At 39.2% G+C, this 22,871-nt stretch overlaps 1 protein-coding gene across 1 annotated transcript in view; it reads right to left on the minus strand.

The window, feature by feature from the left end:
- ptk7a (protein tyrosine kinase 7a) overlaps positions 1-22,871 on the minus strand; it is a 44,847-nt gene that overhangs the window by 11,385 nt on the left and 10,591 nt on the right. Inside the window, exons 2-7 of the mRNA XM_079889660.1 lie at positions 8,192-8,488; positions 6,367-6,469; positions 3,915-4,099; positions 3,647-3,794; positions 3,150-3,280; positions 61-327 (exon numbers count right to left, since the gene is read on the minus strand). Of these exons, the coding sequence (XP_079745786.1) occupies positions 61-327; positions 3,150-3,280; positions 3,647-3,794; positions 3,915-4,099; positions 6,367-6,469; positions 8,192-8,488 (1,131 nt within the window). The remainder of the gene's footprint in view (positions 1-60; positions 328-3,149; positions 3,281-3,646; positions 3,795-3,914; positions 4,100-6,366; positions 6,470-8,191; positions 8,489-22,871) is intronic.

Here is a 22,871-nt window from a genome sequence, read left to right on the forward strand (position 1 = left end):
TAACAGAAGAACAGGCACATGCAAAACTTGCGTTGAGTGCGTTTCTGGCCTGAGACTTACTGGCCACAGTGACCGTCAACTCTTGTTTCCTCAGTCCAGCCTTGTTTTGAGCAAAACACGTGTAGGTTCCAGAGTCTTCGCCACGAGTGGGACTGAAAATCAGGTTCAGTCCATCCTGGGATACTCTGCCTGTGGGTGGAACTCGCTGTCCCGCATGTTCCCACCAAACCTCTGGCTCCGGGTGCCCACGGGGAGGTCGACATGTCACTCGCTCCAGAGAGTCTCCGGTGAACACCTTGGACTGTATAGGCATCATGTCCTCGATTTCTGAGGGGAAAACGGTGACAAGAAAAGGGTTAGATGGAGACGTTTGAGAGCAAAACATGGACTCTAAGCAGCCCCTTATTCAGTGAAAACAATGACATCTGAGCTGTGTAAGCCGCTCAGTCCTGTAAAAGCACTCAAGCAGGTGCTGGAAACAGAAAGGGATTAGACAGTTAATCACTCTGAAGATTTACTGCATCAGGATCCCAAAGTTCACCAGTATGTGAGGGCCACTAGAACCAAACCAGTCCTCTATACAGTATCAGTGAGACACAACAGGACTGTTATTAGGGTCGAAACGTAAGGAATGCATCAATTATGGGTCCGATTCAAGTTCCACTTAACGATTCCATACCTTAAGGACTCCTTTAAAGGGGTGGTTTAATATGATTTCACTTTTCTAACTTTAGTTAGTGTGTTGTTGCTGTTTGAGCATAAACAACATCTGCAAAGTTACAACGCTCAAAGTTCAAAGCAAAGGGAGATATTTGCTTTTAAAGAAATCTCTTTTTAAGGACTACAACAAACGGCTGGTAGAGACTACACGACATTCCTCCTGGGTTAGTGACATCACCAAACCTACAATTTACATAAACCCCGCCCCCGGGAGCAAGATTTATAGATTATCAAGACAGAATATGTTAATTAATGACTAGAAGATAACTACACATCAGCTACATAAATTCATCAACTAACCATTCAGAAATGTCCTGTTGCTTCTACATGTTGTCACTTCTTCTTGAGTCTCTCTATCTTTCTGACTTCAGTTTGAACATAAGGCTAAAAGTTTTTGAAATGTTCAGTGCATGTGTGTGTGAGGTAAAAGGACAGGAGCTCTTGAAGCTCCGCCCCCTGTGCATTAAGCAGCAGCTCATTTGCATTTAAAGGAACAGACACAAAAAACAGTGTTTTTTGCTCACCCTCAAAAAGTGAGAACTTTAACATGCTATATAAAATTATCTGTGGAGTATTTTGAGCTAAAACTTCACACACACTCTCTGGGGACATCAGAGACTTATTTTACATCTTGTGAAAAGGGCATTATACCACCCCTTTAAAGTGCCCCTATAATGCCATTTTAAAGGTTCCTAATTTTGTTTTGGAGTCTCGGTCTCAGATACAACTACAGTGTTTGAGGGTCAAAGTATAGACAGGAATTATGCAAATGTTTTACATTGTTATGTAGGTTTGTAACAGGAAGTGAGACTGGAATTACTTGAATTAACTTATTTCAGCAGTTCAGAATCGATTCTTTCTTTTAGGAAACAATAACATTATTTGATCTTTAAAACTTCACAGCTATTCACATCAAGTTTTTATCGAGCTATTCACTATTAAACATCGCATACATTTTAAAATATTGCTGATTACTTACAAAGCACTAAACGCATTATAGTCCTTCACGTCTATTGCGATCTCAAAATTCCGGCCAGTTGATAATACCTAGAATATCAAAATCGACTGCTGGCGGTAGATCCTTCTCCTATTTAGCACCAAAACTCTGGAACAGTCTTCCTACCATTGTCCGGGAAGCAGACACACTCTGTCAGTTCAAAGCTAGACACATCTCTTTGACCTAGCATTCACATAACACATTATAGACTTCTATAATTTAATGTTAGGCTGCATAGATTAGGTCAGCCGGAACCGGGAACACTTCCCATAAATCCTGATGTACTCGTTACATCATGAGAAGAATGGCATCTACGCTACTTTTAGTGTCTTTGTTTATCCCGAGGTTTTCCCGCAGCCTGCCGGATCCAGGCCGTATCCAGATCTGATGAAGGACCTGCGCCTGGACCCGATGACAACGCAGTGCTGAAGTGCCAACTAGTCTCTCCTTATGGAGGATCCCTCTACCACTCTACAGATAAAGTGTTGTCGGGAAAATTGGTTTCGCGCATCTACCCTGAATTGATCAAATAAAATAAAATTCTGTATCAAAAATTATAAGGAAACCCCAGTACTTTGTTTAGGCTTGGTTTGTAGAGAATTACAAACCTGCGCACATATATTCAAACGCACATAACTATAGAACCCGTTCTAAATGCTCATGTGAACGCCATCAGCGTTTCTCACAGGATCGCGTTTAAAGTCTGTGTAGAGGGAATGGTGTCGTCTTAGCGGCCCCTAATTTAATAACAAATGATTGTTGCGACGGAAGCGAATCAATCAAAACTAACTTTAGATGGAAAATAACTTTATTAAAGAATATAAAGCCAAAACAATCTCTGTTACCATAAATTATATGTTTATCTCTGTAAAGCTGCTTTGAAACAATCTACATTGTTAAAAAGGCTATATAAATGAAGATGACTTGACAGCTCTTTTACTTTCACAAACGGCTAGTATTACACACTGCATGAAATAGGGGCACTTTTAAAAAACTTTTATGCCACTTTCAAGACAAGCCTTAACTTAACACTACATTATACAATGTTACCATAGATAGATAGATAGATAGATAGATAGATAGATAGATAGATAGATAAAATTGGTCACAAATGTCTCCAGGTTTTCCCTCTATATCACTTCCTGTTTTTTCCTGCATCTCTCTTGACATTGATTTGGTGGTTAAAAGTTTTTAAATATTATGTAGTGAAGCTTTGAGGTTTGTTAATCCTTTTTTCAATTTCATTCGTTTAAACACTTATAACCCTGACATGTTTGAAAATAAAAATGAATTTAAAATTAAATAATAAAGTCATGGGACAATCCCTCTGATACGTCTCGCTCCTACATAAGTTTGATTCTATGGGCCAAAGAGGCCTGTACACTACATCACTGCATGTCTAACTGCACACAAACAAGTCTACGCTTGTTACCTGCGATTCGCAGCGAGGCCTCGAGAGAGACAGGAGGGCCACGGGGTCCTTGTGCCACACATTTATACTGGCCTGTGTTTCGCTGCTTCACCTGAGTGATGAAGAGGGATCCGTTGCTCAGAATAAAGACACTGTAGGAAAGATGAAATGCATCCGTACATTACAATCATCATGGACAGGACAAGTGGCTGACAAATGCTACAATGGGTGATGTATTTTCACACAATGTGTGAGCTAATTTGCAGTGTTAAGAATTTCCAAATTATGTCACTATTTAATTAATTCCTATAAAGCAATCCAATCCCAAATCCAATTCCAATCGCAATCCCAAAATGGGATTGTTACTAGCAGAATCCAACTGTTCTATTTGAAAACACAATTCAAACAGTTCACATGTTTCAGTGTTGCTTGAATTTTAAGAGCCATGTAACTTTTACAAACTTTATAAAATACAAAATTTCTAGTAATTACACGAAAACTGAATTAAAATGCAGTACCGGCTCTTGTTGGCCACAAGCTCGTTCTCATGATACCACTCAACGGTAGGCAGCGGTTCAGCCGTGAACTGACAGTGGAAAAGCGCTTCCTCGTTCTTCAGGACCACCAAATCTTCTGGCTTCACCACTGGTTGAGGAAAACTCTTATCTTCAAGGGGGAGATCAATGCCATTCATTACATAATGGGAACGGTAAAACTTAAATTATAGATTCTCAAAGAAACAAAAAAGTGCCTGTGGTTCAATTTCACATCAAAACACACACATACCTATGATGTTGAGAGTGAAGTTGTCATTGCTGCACACTTGGCCCGCTGCGTTTTTTGCACAGCAGTAGTAGAGTCCGTTGTCATCAGGACTGGCATTCGGCAGCGTAAGGGTTCTCTCTTTGTTGTTTATTTTGTAGCTCTTCTCGGTTAATTGTGTTCCATCTTTGTGCCAGCGATTGGTTGGCCTGTGGATTCAGTCGGGAGCAGGGTTATTTATAGCGGAGAAAACTTCACAAGAAGTCACTCTAGATAAGGGATAGCCAACCCAGCTCCTGGAGAGATCCCAACATGCAGAGTTTAACTCAGGACTGGACAACTCGGGCCCTCAAGTTCCACTTTCCTGCAGAGTTCAGCTTCAACTCTGATCAAACTCGCCAGCCTGTAGCTTTCTAGTCATCCTGGAGATCTCGAGTGGCTTGTTCAGCTGTGTTTGATTAGGATTGGAGCGAAACTCTGCAGGAAAGTGGATCTCGAGGGCTAGAGTTGCCCAGCACTCCTTAAATCAAACACACCTGAGCACCTTAATCAGCTGGTTCAGGATTACTTGCAAATAACAGGCAGGTGTGTTGCAGCAGAGTTAGAACTGAGGAAGGCAGCCCTCCAGAAGCATGGCTGGATAACCCTACTTTAAGTAGTGGTGGGCAGATTGAGGCTCCGTGAAACACTGAAACAGTTGAAGCAAATGTGCCGTATCGAAACAATCCGACACCCGTCTCCACGGTGACCCCTAGTTGTCAGAACAGTGTAAATGCAAAAAAACCCAGGCCAAACATGCATAAAAACACCTTTTGCAAATCTATTTTTTATTGAAAGTAAAAATTTTTATTTTTATTGCAATTATCTAATCATCTAATAAGATTATCAAGTGTCTATATGTTTTTAAGTTTTACGTCCAGACGTCTAAAAATGCATAAAACTGATCAAAGATCAGGTAAATCCATGGGTAAAACCCACAGACACTTGTTCATTGGTTCTCAGTGACTTCTCATGATTCATGGGTTGACAGAGATCATCGCCCCCAGCGGTGAACCATTGAAATTTCGAAGTGTTTCGAAACCATTATGACGTTACGAAGCCTCGTTTACTGAGATCACGTGACTCTGGCAGTTTGATACACGCTACGAACCACTGATTCAGAACAAAAGATTTGTAAAGGTTTCGAAGCTTCATGAAGCGGTTTTTCAAAATTGCCATTACTAACTTTAAAACATCACAAAACATAACATTTTGGTCGTTCGTTTACACGACAATTGCATTTTGGGGGCATGAAAACGCAAACTTTTGAAAACAGCTTCAAAGTGCAAGTTTTTGGAAACGATACCGTCATCATCTCCGTGTAAATTACAAAAACATGAATTTGTGAAAACGCTGACGTCATGCGCATGTGTATAACGTGTTCAGTCTTTAGGCACGTAGTGTTTCTTTACAAAGTGACATCGCCAACTACTGGCCTGACATGAATAATACAGCGTTTTTAGTCATTTTCACTGATCCGTGTGAACGGGGATCGTTTCGACAACATTGCCGTCGGTATCATCTATAGCGCACGCGCCATGTAGTCAGAGATGCTACGAATTTCAAACTTGTATTACACGATCTCCAACAAGCAAGACCGCAACAATGACTAACAACCAATGTAACTGAGTGGAAGAACCACACAAGCTCTATCTATGTAGTTTGTTTGTATGCTGTCGAAAATCACGTGTTGTTATGTGCATTAATAGTATGTGACCAAATAATTTTGGAAAATTACATGTGATATTTGTGGTCGCCGATCTGATTGTTAGGTCAACGCTCCTTTAATATGTTGGTCAACATACTATACGTGCACACTGTGGTGGTAATAAAATCCTCAAGGGGGCAATTTACCATCAAATGTCATTATTACGGACATGTTCTTATTCAGATAGCTAGATATAAGTTAAATCAGGGGTGTACAAACCTGCTCCTGCAGAGTTTAGCTCCAACCAGCCCCAACATACCAGCCTGGCAGTTTCAAGTGATCTTGAAGAACTTGATTAGCTGGTCCAGGTGTGTTTAATTAGGATTGGAGCTAAAATCTGCAGGACAGGAGCAGGAGAAGGACTGGAAACCCCTGGCTTATGCCAGAACTATACTTCCCTTGTCTGCGTTCTGCTCTGGCGCACAGATATGCAATTTCCATTATCAGCTGTCTGTTTCTGTCTGAGCACACGTCCGTTGGCACCCCGGACTACAGCGCAAGTGATTTTAACACTCAACTAGAAAGGTCCACTAGATGCATAGGGAGTATACTACTTTGAAAGTCTTGTGCTAGACGGAGAGGAGCGCAGAAAATGAAGTATATCCGGACCTTTACAATGAGAACATAATGAGTACCTGCTCTGCATTATGAACTGCAGAACTCAATGACATGTGAATTTGAGCTTGCGTTTCTGATCTAAGGCTAGAAGTCAGACATGCAATTGCTCACCGTGGGTGTCCATCTATGTTGCACCGTAGTATCACTTGTGAGGAGCTCTCAATCTCTGCCACCGATTCTGGACTCTTCAGACTCACTGCACCACTTTCCAACCCTGTAAGAAAGATATGTTAAAGACCAGCAGCTTGATGATCAGGAGATGGCTGAAACTCTTGTTGAAACCTTCTCCACTCATTATCAAAAACAAACTCCCCCATTCACGCCATCTGGTCATGCTTTGCACCCTCTGCAAAAACAGGCCTCTCCATTTAGTTGACCTTACTTGTTATCTGACACAAGCGGCCGGACGCTGCATTTCAACCAATTAATCTTGGCATTGGATATAAAGGGGCGCTTTGTCTGGCTTCCACTTGCTGGCTCAAAATAACCTTCTCTCACGCGGGCGTTGTTTAGCTTACTGCAGTCGCTGAGGGGGTGAAGTAGGCTGGCCAAGAAGGGCCAATGGTTCACATGTGTTTTACACGCCAGGAAAAGCATTTCCAAGAGGCAGCAAACACATGGAGTTAAACTAACTTGTTAAGACTCGGGAAGGAGGGATATTTTGAGCAATGCATGGACGTTAGTGTTGTCAAAAATATCGATATTCCGATAAATATCGATACTGAAATATCTGAACGGTACCAATACTAATTTCCCGAAGTATCGGTACACCGATACTAGCCGAGCTGTCACTTTCACTTCTCTCCAAAGGCACGTTGACAAACACCACACGCGCACTCGTCTCATTCGCTCTGGTTAAATAGCAAAAGTGAAGTGAATGGAAAGATGGCGAGTGCGGCGCCCCCGCGACCGGCTTTGGTTGATAAAGAACACAGCAGGAGTGCTATCTGGAAATAGTTTGGATATGAAGCAAATGAACATGGAAAGCCGAAGCCAATATGCAAGTGATGCTACAGAGCAGTGCTAACAAAAGGAGCTAACACCTCTGATATAGCAAAGCACCTGAAAGACAGACACACGGATCTATATAAAGAATTTCAAGAGGTTGGTAACTCTTCTCATTTTAACATTTCTGAAACATTAACCAAGATGGCCTAGTATTGTTGTTGATGAGAGTGTGTGTTGTCTCGTTTTTTCACCGTAATTCTTAAAAGTTAATATAATCTGACTGAGGAATCTTAGACAAGTAAATATTATAACTGTGGTCAAATGTAAATTAACTTGTGCTTATTTAACTTTATTCAAAACATTATTATTTAATTCTGCAATTTGCCTTCATTAGCGATTATCATCAATTTGATTACACAGATACTAATTAAACTAAACTGAGCTAGACAATGACATCTCTGAATTCAATAATGAAATGCCTTTAACTGAAAATTTAATGTTTAATCTTATTATATATTACTGACACTCCATCCTCCAATTTGATACTAGGTGCTTTGACACAATCTGTATTGTTAAAAGCACTATATAAATAAAGGTGACTTGCTTTGACTTCATGTCGATCCAGTGAGCATTGTTTTCGCGTGTGATGCACGCACGTTTGTGTTTAAATCTGTTCATCAAATAACGTTAATGTATTAACCAGCATTTATGACCGATGAGCAATGCATTTGTTACAGTATATTTTAATCTTTGATAACAGTAGGTGCAATCTGAGAGGCTTTTGAACAAGTGCATTTTTGTTCATGTAAAATATACCTCATTGTGATGTTCTAGACTTGTTATATTTAGCTTTAAATAAAAAAAATACCTCCTTAATATTGTGGCAGTTTTTTTCTCCGTGGTATCAAAAATGGTATCGAATATCGATATTTTTCAAAGTATCGTATCGAAGTTAGAAATTCTAGTATCGTGAGGGCATTACACTCACATTTGATATTGAAGGAGGCCTCGCTAGTGCGTTCTTCTTCACCACTGGTGTTCTTTGAGGCAATGCACTGGAAGTTTCCTGAGTCCAACGTTCTGTCAATGGCAGTGAATTTCAGGTTGCCCCCTTCCAGAAATCGTCGCTCTGAATTGGTGACAGTCTCACCGTTGTGCTTCCAGGTGTAGATGACACCTTGTGGGTCGTTAACTTCACACCGCAGCATGGCACTGCGCCCGTGCAAGGCATCCTGGGATTTTGGCTCCTTGGTGAAATAGAAAGAGGCGGCCTGCACAAGGATCACTATGAAGAGAAGAAAACAAAGCACAGGCATGAGCAAAGATAACCAGTACTGCGCCAAAAAACTAATCTAGTAGATCAGTCTCAGAGCTTACATGTCCAGACGGACAACTTGTGATGTTGATTAGTAAGATGCTGAAACGCAGGTGAAAGAATGTAGCTTTGGAAAAGAGCAGAACACCCCCTCACCCTCCCTCAGACTTGTTCTTTGTTTTCTTCCAGCTGGAACTTCAAGGGCAGAAGTCCAGGTGTGCTTTAGACAGCTGGGGTAGACAAGTCAAGAACTGGGCCTTTTAAATGCTGACCAGTCTCTCTGACCCAAACGATAACCTTAAGCATAATGTATTTGAGTAAAGCTATTGGCATTGGCCCCGTTTCAGATCAAAGTGTGGCTACAGCACCTGGACTGTATACTAATGAAAGACATTTTGAAGCATGAGATGCAAGTTTTAAATCTGAATTCATGAACTGTATACACAAGCATCATGCACTACCTTAATTCATTTGGATAACATTATTTAACGTCAAATCATATTTGATTTTCATGAAGAAACAGTCATTCCAACATGCTAGGGTGAAGCCAAGTTGTTCTGGGTGATTGCTTGGGCAATGTGACAGTGTTATGGGTGGCAGCCAGGATGTTGCTGTCAGGTTGCTAATGCGTTTTATTGTGGGGAGGCTGGGGTTTAATAGGTTTAAAAGGATATTTTATTTAATTAAAATATTGTCAATATATTTGACATATCGGCCTATCAAAAACAAATAAACCTATTAAAAATAGTTGGCTACTTTCAGGCTGATCAGGACAAGCAATATAACTGAATGAAACATTTAGCAACCAAACAAATTAATGCAGTACACTAAAGGCCTTGATTGCACAGCTAATATAACCTAAATCAGTGGTATTCAAATGGCGGTGGTTTCATCCGGACCGGACCATTCTTAGACATCACACTGCTTTGGCCCAAGATCCTCATCTTTGAGGAATAATTTGAGGGTTTAGGACATTGCAGTTCCAGGTTTATTTCGAATCAGACACCACCAACTAATAACTGGTTTAGTGAAGGAGTCAGTGGTGAACAATTCAGAGTTTCAATTCATTTCCTTAATATTTTTGACTGACTAATTAAAAAGAATCTGCACATAAAAAGTCCCTTGTTGGCAAATCGTGTCAGCAAACCCGTGTGTTATTTATCTACTTTACATGAAAGCAAAGTGCTATATCAGCATAGTACCATCACCATTCTCAATCCCCATTTGTAGCCATTGATAAATAATGGAAATGTGTTTGGTGCAGGAACAGTGAAGGAGGAAGCAACAGCGAGATATATGATTCAAACACAGTTGATGTGTTTTTATATCACTCCTGTAAGAACAGCATTCCAACATGCCAACTTTCACATATAAAAGAGAGGGGGGGTGGGATAAAACAAAAGGCAGCCCTGGTGAACGACAGGAGTCTCTAAATCTTTGGCCCATTTTTTACCCCGCAGAGTGAAGCCTCCATTCACCAGAAGACTTCACATTCAGACAGACAGACAGTAGTCGGTCACGCTCCAACAAGCACAATTCACGCTGGGAGAGGACCAGCTTGCACTGGGAATGGGAAATGAAGCCCGAATTCCCTGTGGAGTGGAGTAAAACATATTCAATAAACAGCTGTGATGAGTGACTGAAGTTTGAACCTCACTGAGATATTTCATGAGTGCAAGGGGGTAAAGGAAGGTTGCACCTGTTAGGAGCGAGATAACCTCTCTTTAATTCACTCTGACATGATGTCAACGTGACATCAGCCTATGAAACCCTGTTTCTTCATCCATCTGTTGCTGTCCTATGTGTCTGTCATCTCCGCCCACACCTGGTTCAGTAGATTATCCTTGAGTATAGGTCATATAGTCATCTTAAGGTCCAGGTATGCTTCATTTTTCATGTTTCGTCTCGCATGCTGTTGAGTGCACAAGCCTTTCCAAGTTTAATCTGTTGACCGGGAGAATGGATGAAGGTTGAGTGGGAGAATGGATGGATCTAGAGGACCTTTCTTTTCATGTGCTCAAATCACATGCGATGCACGTTGGTCATCAGCGAACTATGGTGGTGATGAAATTTTCCTCATGCAAGTATACTTTCGGCTTTCCGGTCTTTACCAGTCTGCGCCCAACTGTTATTTTAAGCTCCGAAAGGTTCCCATCCCAGTAAAACAACATCAAAAACACAGGCCGATTTACGGCAGTCTGAAACCCCCTGAATGCAACAAGTGACCCCTAAAAAATCTAATTGGGTAGTTAGGGTTAGTCTCTTTTGAATGGGTGTCATCTGTGAAAGGACAAATCTGTAAATATTCCTGTGCTGATATGTATGTGGATCACTGCTGTGTTCGCTGGGGTCGCTGGCGTCGTCACGAAAGTTTATCGTTTGCATGTCTTGCCAATTTAAACATTTTAAACCATTCATTTGCAATAAGACCAACCTGAAAAACTGAAAACAATCAAGTTTGGACTTTACTTAAGTTCGATTTTGGTGTGGTACCGAAATTGGAACTGAGAATTGTGAAATTTCACCAGTATCTAAAATTTTGGTGGCAAAATGATCTTCTTATTTTGGCAGGATAAGTGAACATTTAAACCAATGACCCGGTCGAGCCAGAACAAAAGTCCTTAGCACTGAGCCCTGGGTCAACTATTCTCAACTATTTTATTTACGTTTCAAAACTGACTGTGTGTGTATGAATTTTCATTTAATGCCAAGCAATGACAGATTTTGATGCGTACTAATTGCAACTTGTGATAATTATTATTCCGACTTTGCTTGGTACATGAATTTGTATTAATGTGGGGCCATCATCACACATCATTTTGCTAATTATATACTCTGAAATGGCTCATATGGTCATTTTTATTTACAAAATAAAGAATATTTAACTCTTTTCTTTTAAATGCACCAATATAACAAAACATATGTGATAAAAAGCAATATTAAAATTCATATATATTTTAATAAACAACAATTATGATCAAACTGATTCACGAAATTTAATCAAACTTACAAAATCAGAGACATTAGTAAAAAAAATAAAAAAGTTTTCCTACTATGTGTCCAGCCACTACCTTAGGTTCCCAACCCATCAAAACAACATTTGAAGACTGACTACTGGACTATTATGTGGTTATGCTCATGCTCACAATGTTCACCCATAGAACTTGGGGAAAAACTACTGAACATCATCAAAACCCTTACGTAAGCCACCTCTGCCTGTGTCATTGTTCTTCACACAGACAGAAGTCATTACATCTGTAGGTCTATGAAAGCAGAATCATGTCTCAACATGCAAGTATCCAGGAGACCAGATCTTTATCCAAGAGCCTGACATTGTCCTTAAACAGCAGTCGGAGACAACTCTCAACGTCTTCAGACCTTATTCATAATGGCTCAATTCTGTTAGCATTATGAAGAATTTGCATACCAGCAGAGCACTACAGGAATATTCTGGGTTCAATGCAAGTTAATCTCCATGGACATGCATTATTGCATTCCCATAGATGATTTCATCATGTCTCTCCGTTACAATGGAAGTCTATGGGGCAAAAGCACCTGAGGGTTTAAAAGCATCACTCATTTTAGATGGGAGTGAATTTTTTAGGCGAATGAAACTTTGGTTATGAGTTATTGATGTAATTCCTGTGTGTAGAGAGTTTGCTCCATGTACAATGCTTTACAGACAGTTATATCCAAAGAATCAAGGTTTGGGCATTTAGCATGAATTCTTCTTGTAGATGTTGTAAGTAGACCTTTTTAATGGACAAAAAGCATCATTCATCCATTGACAGCTATTTATAAGTTCAAGTTCTTTTATTTATAGAGCACATTTAAAAACAGCCACACGACTGAACAAAGTGCTGTAGAGTAAAACACAATAAGAGCATAATTCTACAACACTTAATAAATCAAGACATCACCACGTGCTAAAAAGCCAAGAAAAAAATCTGTTTTAAGAAGAGACTTGAAACCCGTTTAAAATCTCAAAATGAGCAATGAGCGTTAATTCTGACGCATTATTCCTGTATTCTGAATTTAAAAGTAGTATTCTTTTATTCAGACAAAAAAAGTTTTTGCAAGCAACACTTAAAATAATATTTGGTCATGACATGGATTTAAAATAATAATAATTTGTTCTTGTTCTTTGAGGTTCAAATATAATGTATAAAGTTTTTCCTATTAAACTTGCAGGATGTTTTAATGGTACAAAGACCTCTTATATGTCAAAAGACTATATACGCAATCGTCGTTTGCTTTTACGAACTGAGGGCCACAGGAAACCAGAGCCGGGCAATGATGTAGCGGGAGACTCCTACCACAAACCCTCACCCTCACAAACCACTAACACAACTACACAAATAAACACAGATGTATAATCTCTCCTCGTTCTTCAACAGGAAAAAGAAAGTCCTCTATCTGCGGCTCCGCATGACCAGAAGACCTAGTCTGTAAACTCCCACGAGACCGTGAGCAGAATTAACTCGCCACTCGACACCAACCACACAGCTGCACCGACAAGAGTTACACTATCTGACTGACCACCATACACAAAGCTTTAAATAATGCAGGAAAAACACAACAATAACTCCAAATGTAGTTTACGGGAAAGCGCTGGGTTAAAACAATGGACAATTCTTGGTTCGAAGACTCAAGAGACTCACACTGCTGAGTGTTTTATGATCTGCACAGCTACTACAGCTGTATTATTTTATTTAAATACATACATTTCATTTTTACTATGAATTTTATTCATTATATCTTCAAAATATCTTCTGAGCATTTCATCAAGTCAGCTCGAATATTTTTTATAATAATAATAAAATATAAATATTGGATTAAAAAATTAGAAATGCTGCCTTGGGAATTAACTGAAATAAGATGAATCACTAAATTAACTGGAAATAAATAAAAACTAAAACTGAAATAAATTTTAAAAAAGTAATACAAAAAAACGAATAGAAATAAAAGCTACATTTCTAAAACTTACACTAAAATTAAAATGAAAAAATAATCGATTTACAAGCAGTAGCACAAATAAATATTCAAATAAAATAAACAGTGCTTTACGTTTTTTTTCAGGTAGGTCTAACCTACCTGTATTAGGTTACTATTAGGTACTAAGACCATCCAGTATTATTTTACATTCGAATCCTTATTAATTTTCGTTACTATAGAGGTAAGAAAATACTACTATAGAGGTAAGAAATTCTAACGAAATTTAATAAGGAATCAAATGTAAAATAATACTGGATGGTCTTCCTTGAATAAATTAACTACAGATTTATCCTTACAATTGAGGTTACAAAATGTAGTCATTCAAGAGCAGTGAGTGTCATTAATGTCAATCAAACAACAGCAGCAGGACTTTTAGGCTGCTGTCACTTTAAGACCGAATGCACGGATCCAGTATTGGCCCTGTCCCAAATGGCACCCTAAACACTCGCGGTCTTCCTACGAGTCGGCACTTCCGGGACATAATGGCGCTTTGACTGTCAGGAAGAAGTCTGCTGTACAGCTTCAGTGCGGCTCAGCAAAAAAGGGGTGTGCTCGCAAACACCCTTCTGACACCTAAAATGACAAATGTGACACCCCTACGGTCTCATGGACTTAACGGACACGCGCACACGGCAACCATTGTAAATCCAAAGACCGAAAGTGCATATGAAGTGGGCCATTTGGGACAGAGCCATGTTACACAACTATTTGTTCACTTATGACAAAAACAACTGTTTACTTGGATACTCATCAAGATGAAGTCATTTTGTTGTTTGTTTTTGAACATTTAAGTGCAATTTGGTACTGGCGAGCTGTTTGTGAGGCGGCCTTGTGTGTGTGCACTAGCAAAAAAAGTTTTCAAATTACTTTGCACGTTATTTAAAGAAGAAATATGAATTGTACCACACCTTTAGCATTATAATTACTTTATGCGTCGTCAGCATGAGATCGGTTTATGAGATCGGCCTTTATAGAGACTGCCGATCAAACCGATTATCAGCTGATAGATTTCGGTAGCGGATCAATCGGACCACCCCTAAACATGGGCTTCAGTTTGTTACAGTTACTTTATAGGAGACATAGAAAAACTGAAGATCACTAGTTTTGGGCATTATATCAAAAAGGAAATCAAAATAACTTCATATAAGGCATTATATGTCGAAATGAGACCAACTGCACAATGTTTTAAATGAAACCATGTTGTGTTTAATAGTTCAGGTCTTAAAAGCAGCTAACATCAATGCGACTTTCATTGGCCCTGATGAGAACAGTGTGCTTCAGGGCGAGAGCACTAACCTGGCTGAAGGTGCTCTCCACTTCCTGGATTCCTGTGGAGGAATTTGAATTTTTTGGGACAAAGATGCCATTCATGCCCTCTCTACAACTAACAAGCCAGGAGAGAACCAGGAAAGGAACCTGATTGGCTGAAGAACATATAAACTTTATGTAGGCTTGCTCAAAAAAACCTCTCCAAAGAGCATGGGTTGTGCCCTAACACTATCAAACTGTGTTCAAACTGGCCCCTTTCAACACACAAACCTCAAGATACTGGAGAGACCAAAACATTTGGAAGTAACCATCCAAAACGATGGTTTCTGACATTGCTCTAGACACAAACACACACAGTCCCTTAAAGGATTAGGTCACTTTCAAAAAAAAATTAGCTGCTAATTTACTCCCCCCGATGTCATCCAAGATATCCATGTCTTTCTTTCTTCAGTCGAAAAGAAATGAAGGTTTTTGAGGAAAACATTCCAGGATTTTTCTACACAGAATGGACTTCAATGGCAACCAACTTTACCAATGTTCAAAGAAGGTTCAAACGTCCGTCTCAATGCAGCTTCGAAGTCTCGACACGATCCCAGTCGAGAAATAAGGGTCTTATCTCGCGAAACGATCTGTCATTTCCTAAAAAAATTATTATATACAGTACCAGTCAAAAGTTTGGAAACGTTACTATTTTTAATGTTTTTGAAAGAAGTCTCTTATGCTCATCAAGCCTGCAGTTAAAAAAAAAAAGAAAAAAAAAAAAGTAATATTATGAAATATTATTACAATTTAAAATAATGGTTCTCTTTTTTAATATATGTAATTATGTATTTTTTAATTTTTTAGTATATGTAATAAATGTAATTTATTTTTGTGATGCAAAGCTGAATTTTCATCAGCAAGAACTCCAGTCTTTGGTGTCTTATGATCCTTCAGAAATCATTCTAATATGCTGATTTGATACTCAGTTATTATCAATGATGGAAACAGTTGTGCTGTTTAATATATTTTTTTGGAATACTTTTTTCAGGATTCATTGATGAGTAAAACGTTAACAGCATTTATTCATAAAAACAGCATTTATTCAAAATAAAAACATTTCTAACAATATAAATCGTTACCATCACCTTTTATCAATTTAACGCATCCTTGTTGAATTAAAGTACTAATTTCTTTTAAAAAAATAGTTATTGTTCCCAAACTTTTGAACGGTAGTGTATATTGTTACAAAAGATTTCTATTCTAAATAAATACAGTTCTTTTTAACTTTTTATTCATCAAATAATCCTGAAAAAAGTATCTCAGGTTATAAAAAAATATTAAGCAGCACAACTGTTTCCAACATTGATCATAAATCAGCATATTAGAATGATTTCTGAAGGATCATAAGACACCAAAGACTGGAGTACTTGCTGATGAAAATTCAGCTTTGCATCACAAAAATAAATTACATTTTAAAGTATATTAAAAAAGAGAACCATTATTTTAAATTGTAATAATATTTCATAATATTACTTTTTTTTTTTTTTTTAACTGCAGGCTTGATGAGCATAAGAGACTTCTTTTAAAAACATTAAAAATAGTAATGTTTCCAAACTTTTGACTGGTACTGTATAATATATATATATATATATATATACTTTTTAACCACAAATGCTCATCGTGTACCATCTCTGAGATGTGCCAGGTATTGCGTCATCACGTTGGAAAGGTCACGAAACAAAAACAAAAACAAAAATAATAATAAATTAAAACAAAGATGTCGGACGATTTTGAAGTTGGAGGAGAAAATGAGACGACATTTTTCACCCTTCCCTCCTTTCTGAACCGGAGTACACCGACAAATAACTTAGATGACCGTGACGCGTGACCTTTCCAACATGATGAGGTAATGTGTGGCGCATCTCAGAGATGGTACACGACGGGCATTTGTGGTTATAAAGTTTTTTTTTTGTTTTTTTTTTTAGAAAATGACCGATCGTTTCGCTGGATAAGACTCTTATTTCTCGACTGGGATCGTGTCGAGACTTTGAAGCTGCATTGAGACGGACATTTGAACCTTCTTTGAACATTGGTAAAGTTGGTTGCCATTGAAGTCCATTCTGTGCAGAAAAATCCTGGAATGTTTTCCTCAAAAACCTTCATTTCTTTTTGACGGAAGAAAGAAAGACATGGATATCTTGGATGACATCGGGGTGAGTAAATTAGCAGCTAATTTTTTTTTGAAAGTGAACTAATCCTTTAAGAACCAGAATTTTGAAACCAGGACCTTTGATGCCAGACGAGCAAAACTTTATAAGGCGCATCTCAATCCACCTCTGGAAAATCTGGGACCTAATCTAATCCGCTTGTATCAGAGTCATGACTGATTTTCCATTAAACAAGTGAGGGATGTTGTACATTCAGCCAGTCATTAACACAAAATAAACCTGTCGACTACACAGTTCAGCAGTACAATGTCGCCATTCACCAATCGAGTATTTCAGAGAGCCGACGCAGTTTTACACACCAATTCTGTGTTTCAACTGTGTGTATTAAAAGGTGCAACGAGAAGCACAGTCGGTATGCAGTTGGGAGGATGAGTAAGAAAGAGCTGTTGATTTATAAGTCAATGTGATTTACTTGGCATATGAAACAAAGACCTTTGGGGTGGTGGACTCAGACTGCACTGTAATTTTAGACCCACCCCACACATTGTGCCACCCACAGATGTTGAGACAGTAAAGTACCCACATAACTGGTGCTGATGAACTCCACCTGTCCTGTTTAAACACAAGCCTTTTAATTGGGTTGTTAATCTGATCTGAAACCATGAGAACAGCCCACTTGGAAATGTGACCGCTGAGGGTCGGCCCACAGAAAACTGTAGGGGTAAGAACTGGATACTTGAACTGTATGAGATCATATTTTAATATTTGACACTAGACGATTTTTTTTCTGACACTAAAAGCAAAAATGTTGCGAGGTGCATTTCATGTTTTTATGCAGTTATGTGGAGTATTTTGGACCAATGAGATTTCATTGTGGGCAACAATGGAGAGCACAAAGCAACAATGCAGTGAATCTGTGTGACCAACTTGAACCAGTTGTGAAATCTGCATAATGCAAATCTTTCACCCTCATGCGAAATTCTCAATTGTAATGATTTGATTTTACCCATGAAAATTCAGCAAAATTAAACCGCTCTTTTTAAGCCATAAAATTGAATCCAGTTGACCGATGTAAGTTTGCCAATGCCAACAGAAATCAAGATGGCCAATATATAACACTGATGTAACATTGGCAACGTTTACATGCACAACTCGTTTCAATCGGACTGAATTCATTCTGACTGATGAGTCCGAACGTAGTGTTTACATGAACGCTAAATAAAGTGATCGGGTTGATGTGCGTGTTTATATGTCACAATATTTTTTGACATGCGCACACTGCACAAATACACAGAGTTTCCCGCTGTTTGCACATAACTATTCTCCTACACTGGTTCTTTATTTGTTTTAAACAGCAGTAAACTTAATATTTATATTGTAAATGAGCATATGAACCGTTGTGCCACTGCTTATATTGATCATGCAGTAAAAATGCCCAAAACGGATGTCGTCTGTGGATGAGAGTCTGAAGCCAGGACTGGTGGGCCGTTGTCCTGCTCCACTTCACACACGCAGTGAAAGGAGAATTATAGAATGACGGGACACTCATTAATGACACTTTATTCAACATGAAGAACAGCTCGTTACGCACGTCATTACGCTATTTCTACGTCATTGCACATGCGCAGGCCTTCCAGTTTCAGTTTTCAATCCGATCAAGTATTTACATGTTCTCTGGATCGGATTAGAAAAGGAATAAACCACCGCTCTCAATCCGATCGAAATTTAATTCACATCGAGCTCAATCGGATCGATTAAGGTGTTTACATGAAGGCTTTTCAGTCTGATTGAGCCACCAATCCAATTACTAATGGATTATTATTCGGTTGCATGTAAACGTAGCCACTGAGAAAACAACTATTTTAAGATTTGGCGATTTTGTAGGAAATCGCCAACGCCACTGCCAAACCGTTCGAGATATCAAAAATCCGCTCGCAATTTATTATCCTCAATGTCTTGATTTCATGCTGACCGAGTTTGGAGGTGATCGGATGCATTCCATAAGAGGAGTATATCAAATTCCAGAGCATGTGTATTTCAATCAACTCTAAAGCCCCTTTCACACAGCGCGATGATCCCGGGAAATTGCCGGGAAATTGCCAGAATGCCTTCTGTGTGAATGCAAACACGACCCGGGATTGATGCCGGGATCGATGCCGGGTTGGGGACCTAGTAACATTGCCGTGTTCAGTCCCGGAACGCGCACTGTGTGAACAAAAGCCGCAATAATGCCGTGTCGTAGTGATGACGCTGAAGCCGGGATCGTTCGCCAGCTGTGAAACGGGACGTAATGCGCAAGTTTATGATCGAATTAGAGGAAAAAAAAAAAATGCACAAGCGTGGTTTCGATGTCACGTGTCTTTACGGGATTTTCACGGGTTGTGTGTGAACGCACTCTCTAATTCCGGAAAATCACTGGCAGTGTGAATGAACCAAAATCAAACTAACCCAGGTCAAATCCCGAGTCACTTTATCCGTGTATTTTCCAGAATCTCTGTGTGAAATGGGCTTAAATAACTCTCTTCCTGTTGGGCGGAGCTTATGACATATAGAGCAGAAGTTGTCCAGCCTAATGAGATCTATATGTGTACCGAGTTTCATACATATGTGCTGTCGAGCCCCACCGCCACGGCCGTGTGCCAGCTTTGGTCTGGACCTAACGGCCGTGGATTCTGACATGTGTGCAAATTTTCAAGAGTTTTTGAGCATGTTAAGGGCCCCAAAAGCCCCCAAAACCCTGACGAAAAATAATAATAAGAAGAATCAGAAGAATAATCCTAAGGAAAACAATAGGGCCTTTTCCCTTTCAGGGCTTGGGCCCTAATTATACATTCATTACATATTTAACTATCAGCAGTGACAGAACAGGAGTTTCTGCAATTTCTACTTGGAGAAAAGGAATGTTTTACTCATCGAAAATATCCAAACAAGATCTAGCTTTAGACATAATAGGTATTTGTCGTTTAGCCGTTTCTCTCCCTGAGGGAAACTAGATATTAAAGCCTGTTATCCCTAAAAATGTCTGCCCACTCCAGGCCTTTGACCCCAAAACAAGGAGATTTGCAAGGTGCTCCATCATCTACTGAATAGGTGGGAGACTCATTTCACGCAGGAAGGAAGTTATTTTTGCAGCTGTTCTCCGGATCGCAGTCGTCATATTGTGCTCGGACAGGGCTGAACAGGTGCCACTTCTTGGATCATAATAACATGTAAGAAAATGGAGGCGGCTGCACATGCATGCAGGAGCAAAGGTGGCTGGAGGATTGGGTGAGGTTAATGAAACAGCCAGAAGGGACCACTGCAAATCCAGCCTGATTAGAGCCGGTTGGCTGGCGGAGGTGCCGGGCGCCAAAGAGGAATTATATTACAGGACATTCCCATCGTGCTGATTTGGTATTCAGGGAGTGTCACAACAGGAATCTGTTTATATACACAATTGTTTACAGTAATTGCTAGACAGACTATATTAAGAGATAAGAGTTTTCAACTGTATTTCATATACAAATACAAATACATTTACAAAAAATAGTTACAGTGAGGCAACATTTGGGTTAATTTGTCAAAGCCTCAAAGGGAAAACTGAGATTCCAAAATAAACAATTTTACAAATCAAGTTTAAGGGTGTTTTCAGACCTGTTGATCATTTGCAAGGACTTAATGTGTTTCAATGTTGCAGTTTTTTATGGTTCGCGTTCGCTTTCACAATGCAACATTTCGATTTGTACCAAAATGTGTTTATGCAAGTCACATGCGAGTACAACTGTCCTCTTATTGGTCAGAGTTTCTTCTGCGTCATCCATTGATGATTGACAAGTTCGTTCCGCGAGCTTTTTGTGGCTTTGTCTGTAGCTGTCGAGACACACGCAAACACTAGAGCAGGAATGCCGTCATTCCTGCTCTAACAACTCAATCAAGGCTTCATCGGGACAGCATTCTCACACGGAGAAGAGCAATTACACACATTTTAAGATGAAAAGGCGCTCTTTGGTCTTCAACGGTGATAACTAATGTGCTCACTTACAGAATCAGACACTACTGCTTTTTATATAACACATTTCCCATTATGAATTATGATATCACTTGGTTTGTTGGTCCGCCCAGAGTTGGTTTTCAGTCGAGCAGAGACCACCTTGAACCAGGCTTGATATTTCCTCAAATATTCATAAGCAGTGAAGGAATTCTGCTAAAATACTTTTGGCAATAAAAGATTGCGGCAAACTATTTACTAAGGTCAAGGATGTTCAAGAATTGAATTCCTTAAATTAGTTTTTTTCAGTCATTGTGATATCAGGACGGTGAGAGCGCTTTGAGGGCGAACCCCGTGACACCGTTTGCATTGTGCTCCACTGTTCACTGCCATTCACGAGGAGGTCTGAGAGGTCAAGCAGAGCCTCCACACTTGTGGAAACCCAACACCTTACATCATTAGCAGGGCGAAGCATGGGCTTCTCTGTGTTTATACAAGCGATGATGGGTGGGGGGGTAGAGGGGGTATCGCTGGGGACGAAACCAGCAGAGCCCTGAAAATAACAAACGGCAAGTTTATGGACATGATGTAGACAGCTCATATAGGGCAGCTCATATTCTGGCTGGGTTTGTGGGATTGATTTTACCTCTCAATGGTAAAGAGCATCAGCTGACCCAACTCAATGGCCTTGTCCTATATGGCACACTTCATGTGCACTTGCAGGCTTGAGGACCTACAATGGTCGCCACATGTGTGTCTCCATTAATTTCACAAGACCACAGGGTGTCCCATTTGTCATTTTAGGTTTCCGAAGGCTTGAGCGGCCGGTACGTGCCCTCGATGTGCACTTTTTGCTGAGCGGTGTTAAGTCACGAAAGTGTGGCCGATAAATGATGAACTACAACACGTTTCAGGAAGCTCTTGTCAAAATTGAAAACTTTCAAGGAATGTTTCAGCCAAAACTACACAACAGAAAAATAGCGTTCATTACAGTGTGCATGATAAAGAAAATGGGGGGTTTATTCCATGTATATGTGCCAACTTCTTAGAAACGCACTACTTGCATATTAATGTTGGCTTCATATGATTTTAAAAACTTGAATGACTCTAAAAATGTTGTGCGAAGTAACCAAGTAATAAAATATCTTGCATAAATGTGTACACATTTTAATTATCTTCCCTTTTTTAATATATTATTATTCAAGGTAACAATAATATCCTATATACTATTAGATATATTTTTAGAAGTGTCATGAATTATTTATTCATAAATATTACGTTTTTGGAGAGTTGCGTCACATGACATTTAACAACTTGAATCTAACTTTGACATAAAAAGGACAAATCAGCTGATATTTTAGACGTATTGACCTTGACACACAGTCATAAGCTCTGCATGATATGATATTTGATGTTTTGCATTTTTTCATCCTGTATGTGACTTTGATTTGGTAAACGTTCTTGTTTTTTTTCTTTCAAATATTAATAAGCAGTGAATCAGTCATGTTTTTCCCCTATAATACTAATAATAGATTACTCCAAACTACTTACTCTCTCTATATATTTTTTTAATGTTTAATGAGGTTTTTTTCTTTATTATGATATCAGGACAGTTACATCACCCTCTACATTTTTGACTTTATGCACACCAAAACAATATCAAAGTGAATTTTCATCTAGAACTTTAAAACACAGTCAATCATAGAAGGGGTGTATAAAAGTCTTAATGCAAATTAATTGCATTTATAATGCATTTTTGTATTAGTTAATAGATAAAGCCAAAACAACAGTGCAGTGCCAGTTAAGCCATCAGCAAACCTCTCAGTGAAGAGGTTAGCCAATCATAACAGAAGTCATTTACATTTACAACTCTTAAAGGTGCAGTAACACACACACAGTCTGTGAAACTGTCAGGCCATGTTTCCACCAAACCCTTTTTTCCCCCTAAGCCCAGTGTATTTCTTTCAGTTGT

This window comes from Squalius cephalus (genome assembly GCF_949319135.1).
Source record: "Squalius cephalus genome assembly, chromosome: 13".
NCBI lineage: Eukaryota > Metazoa > Chordata > Actinopteri > Cypriniformes > Leuciscidae > Squalius > Squalius cephalus.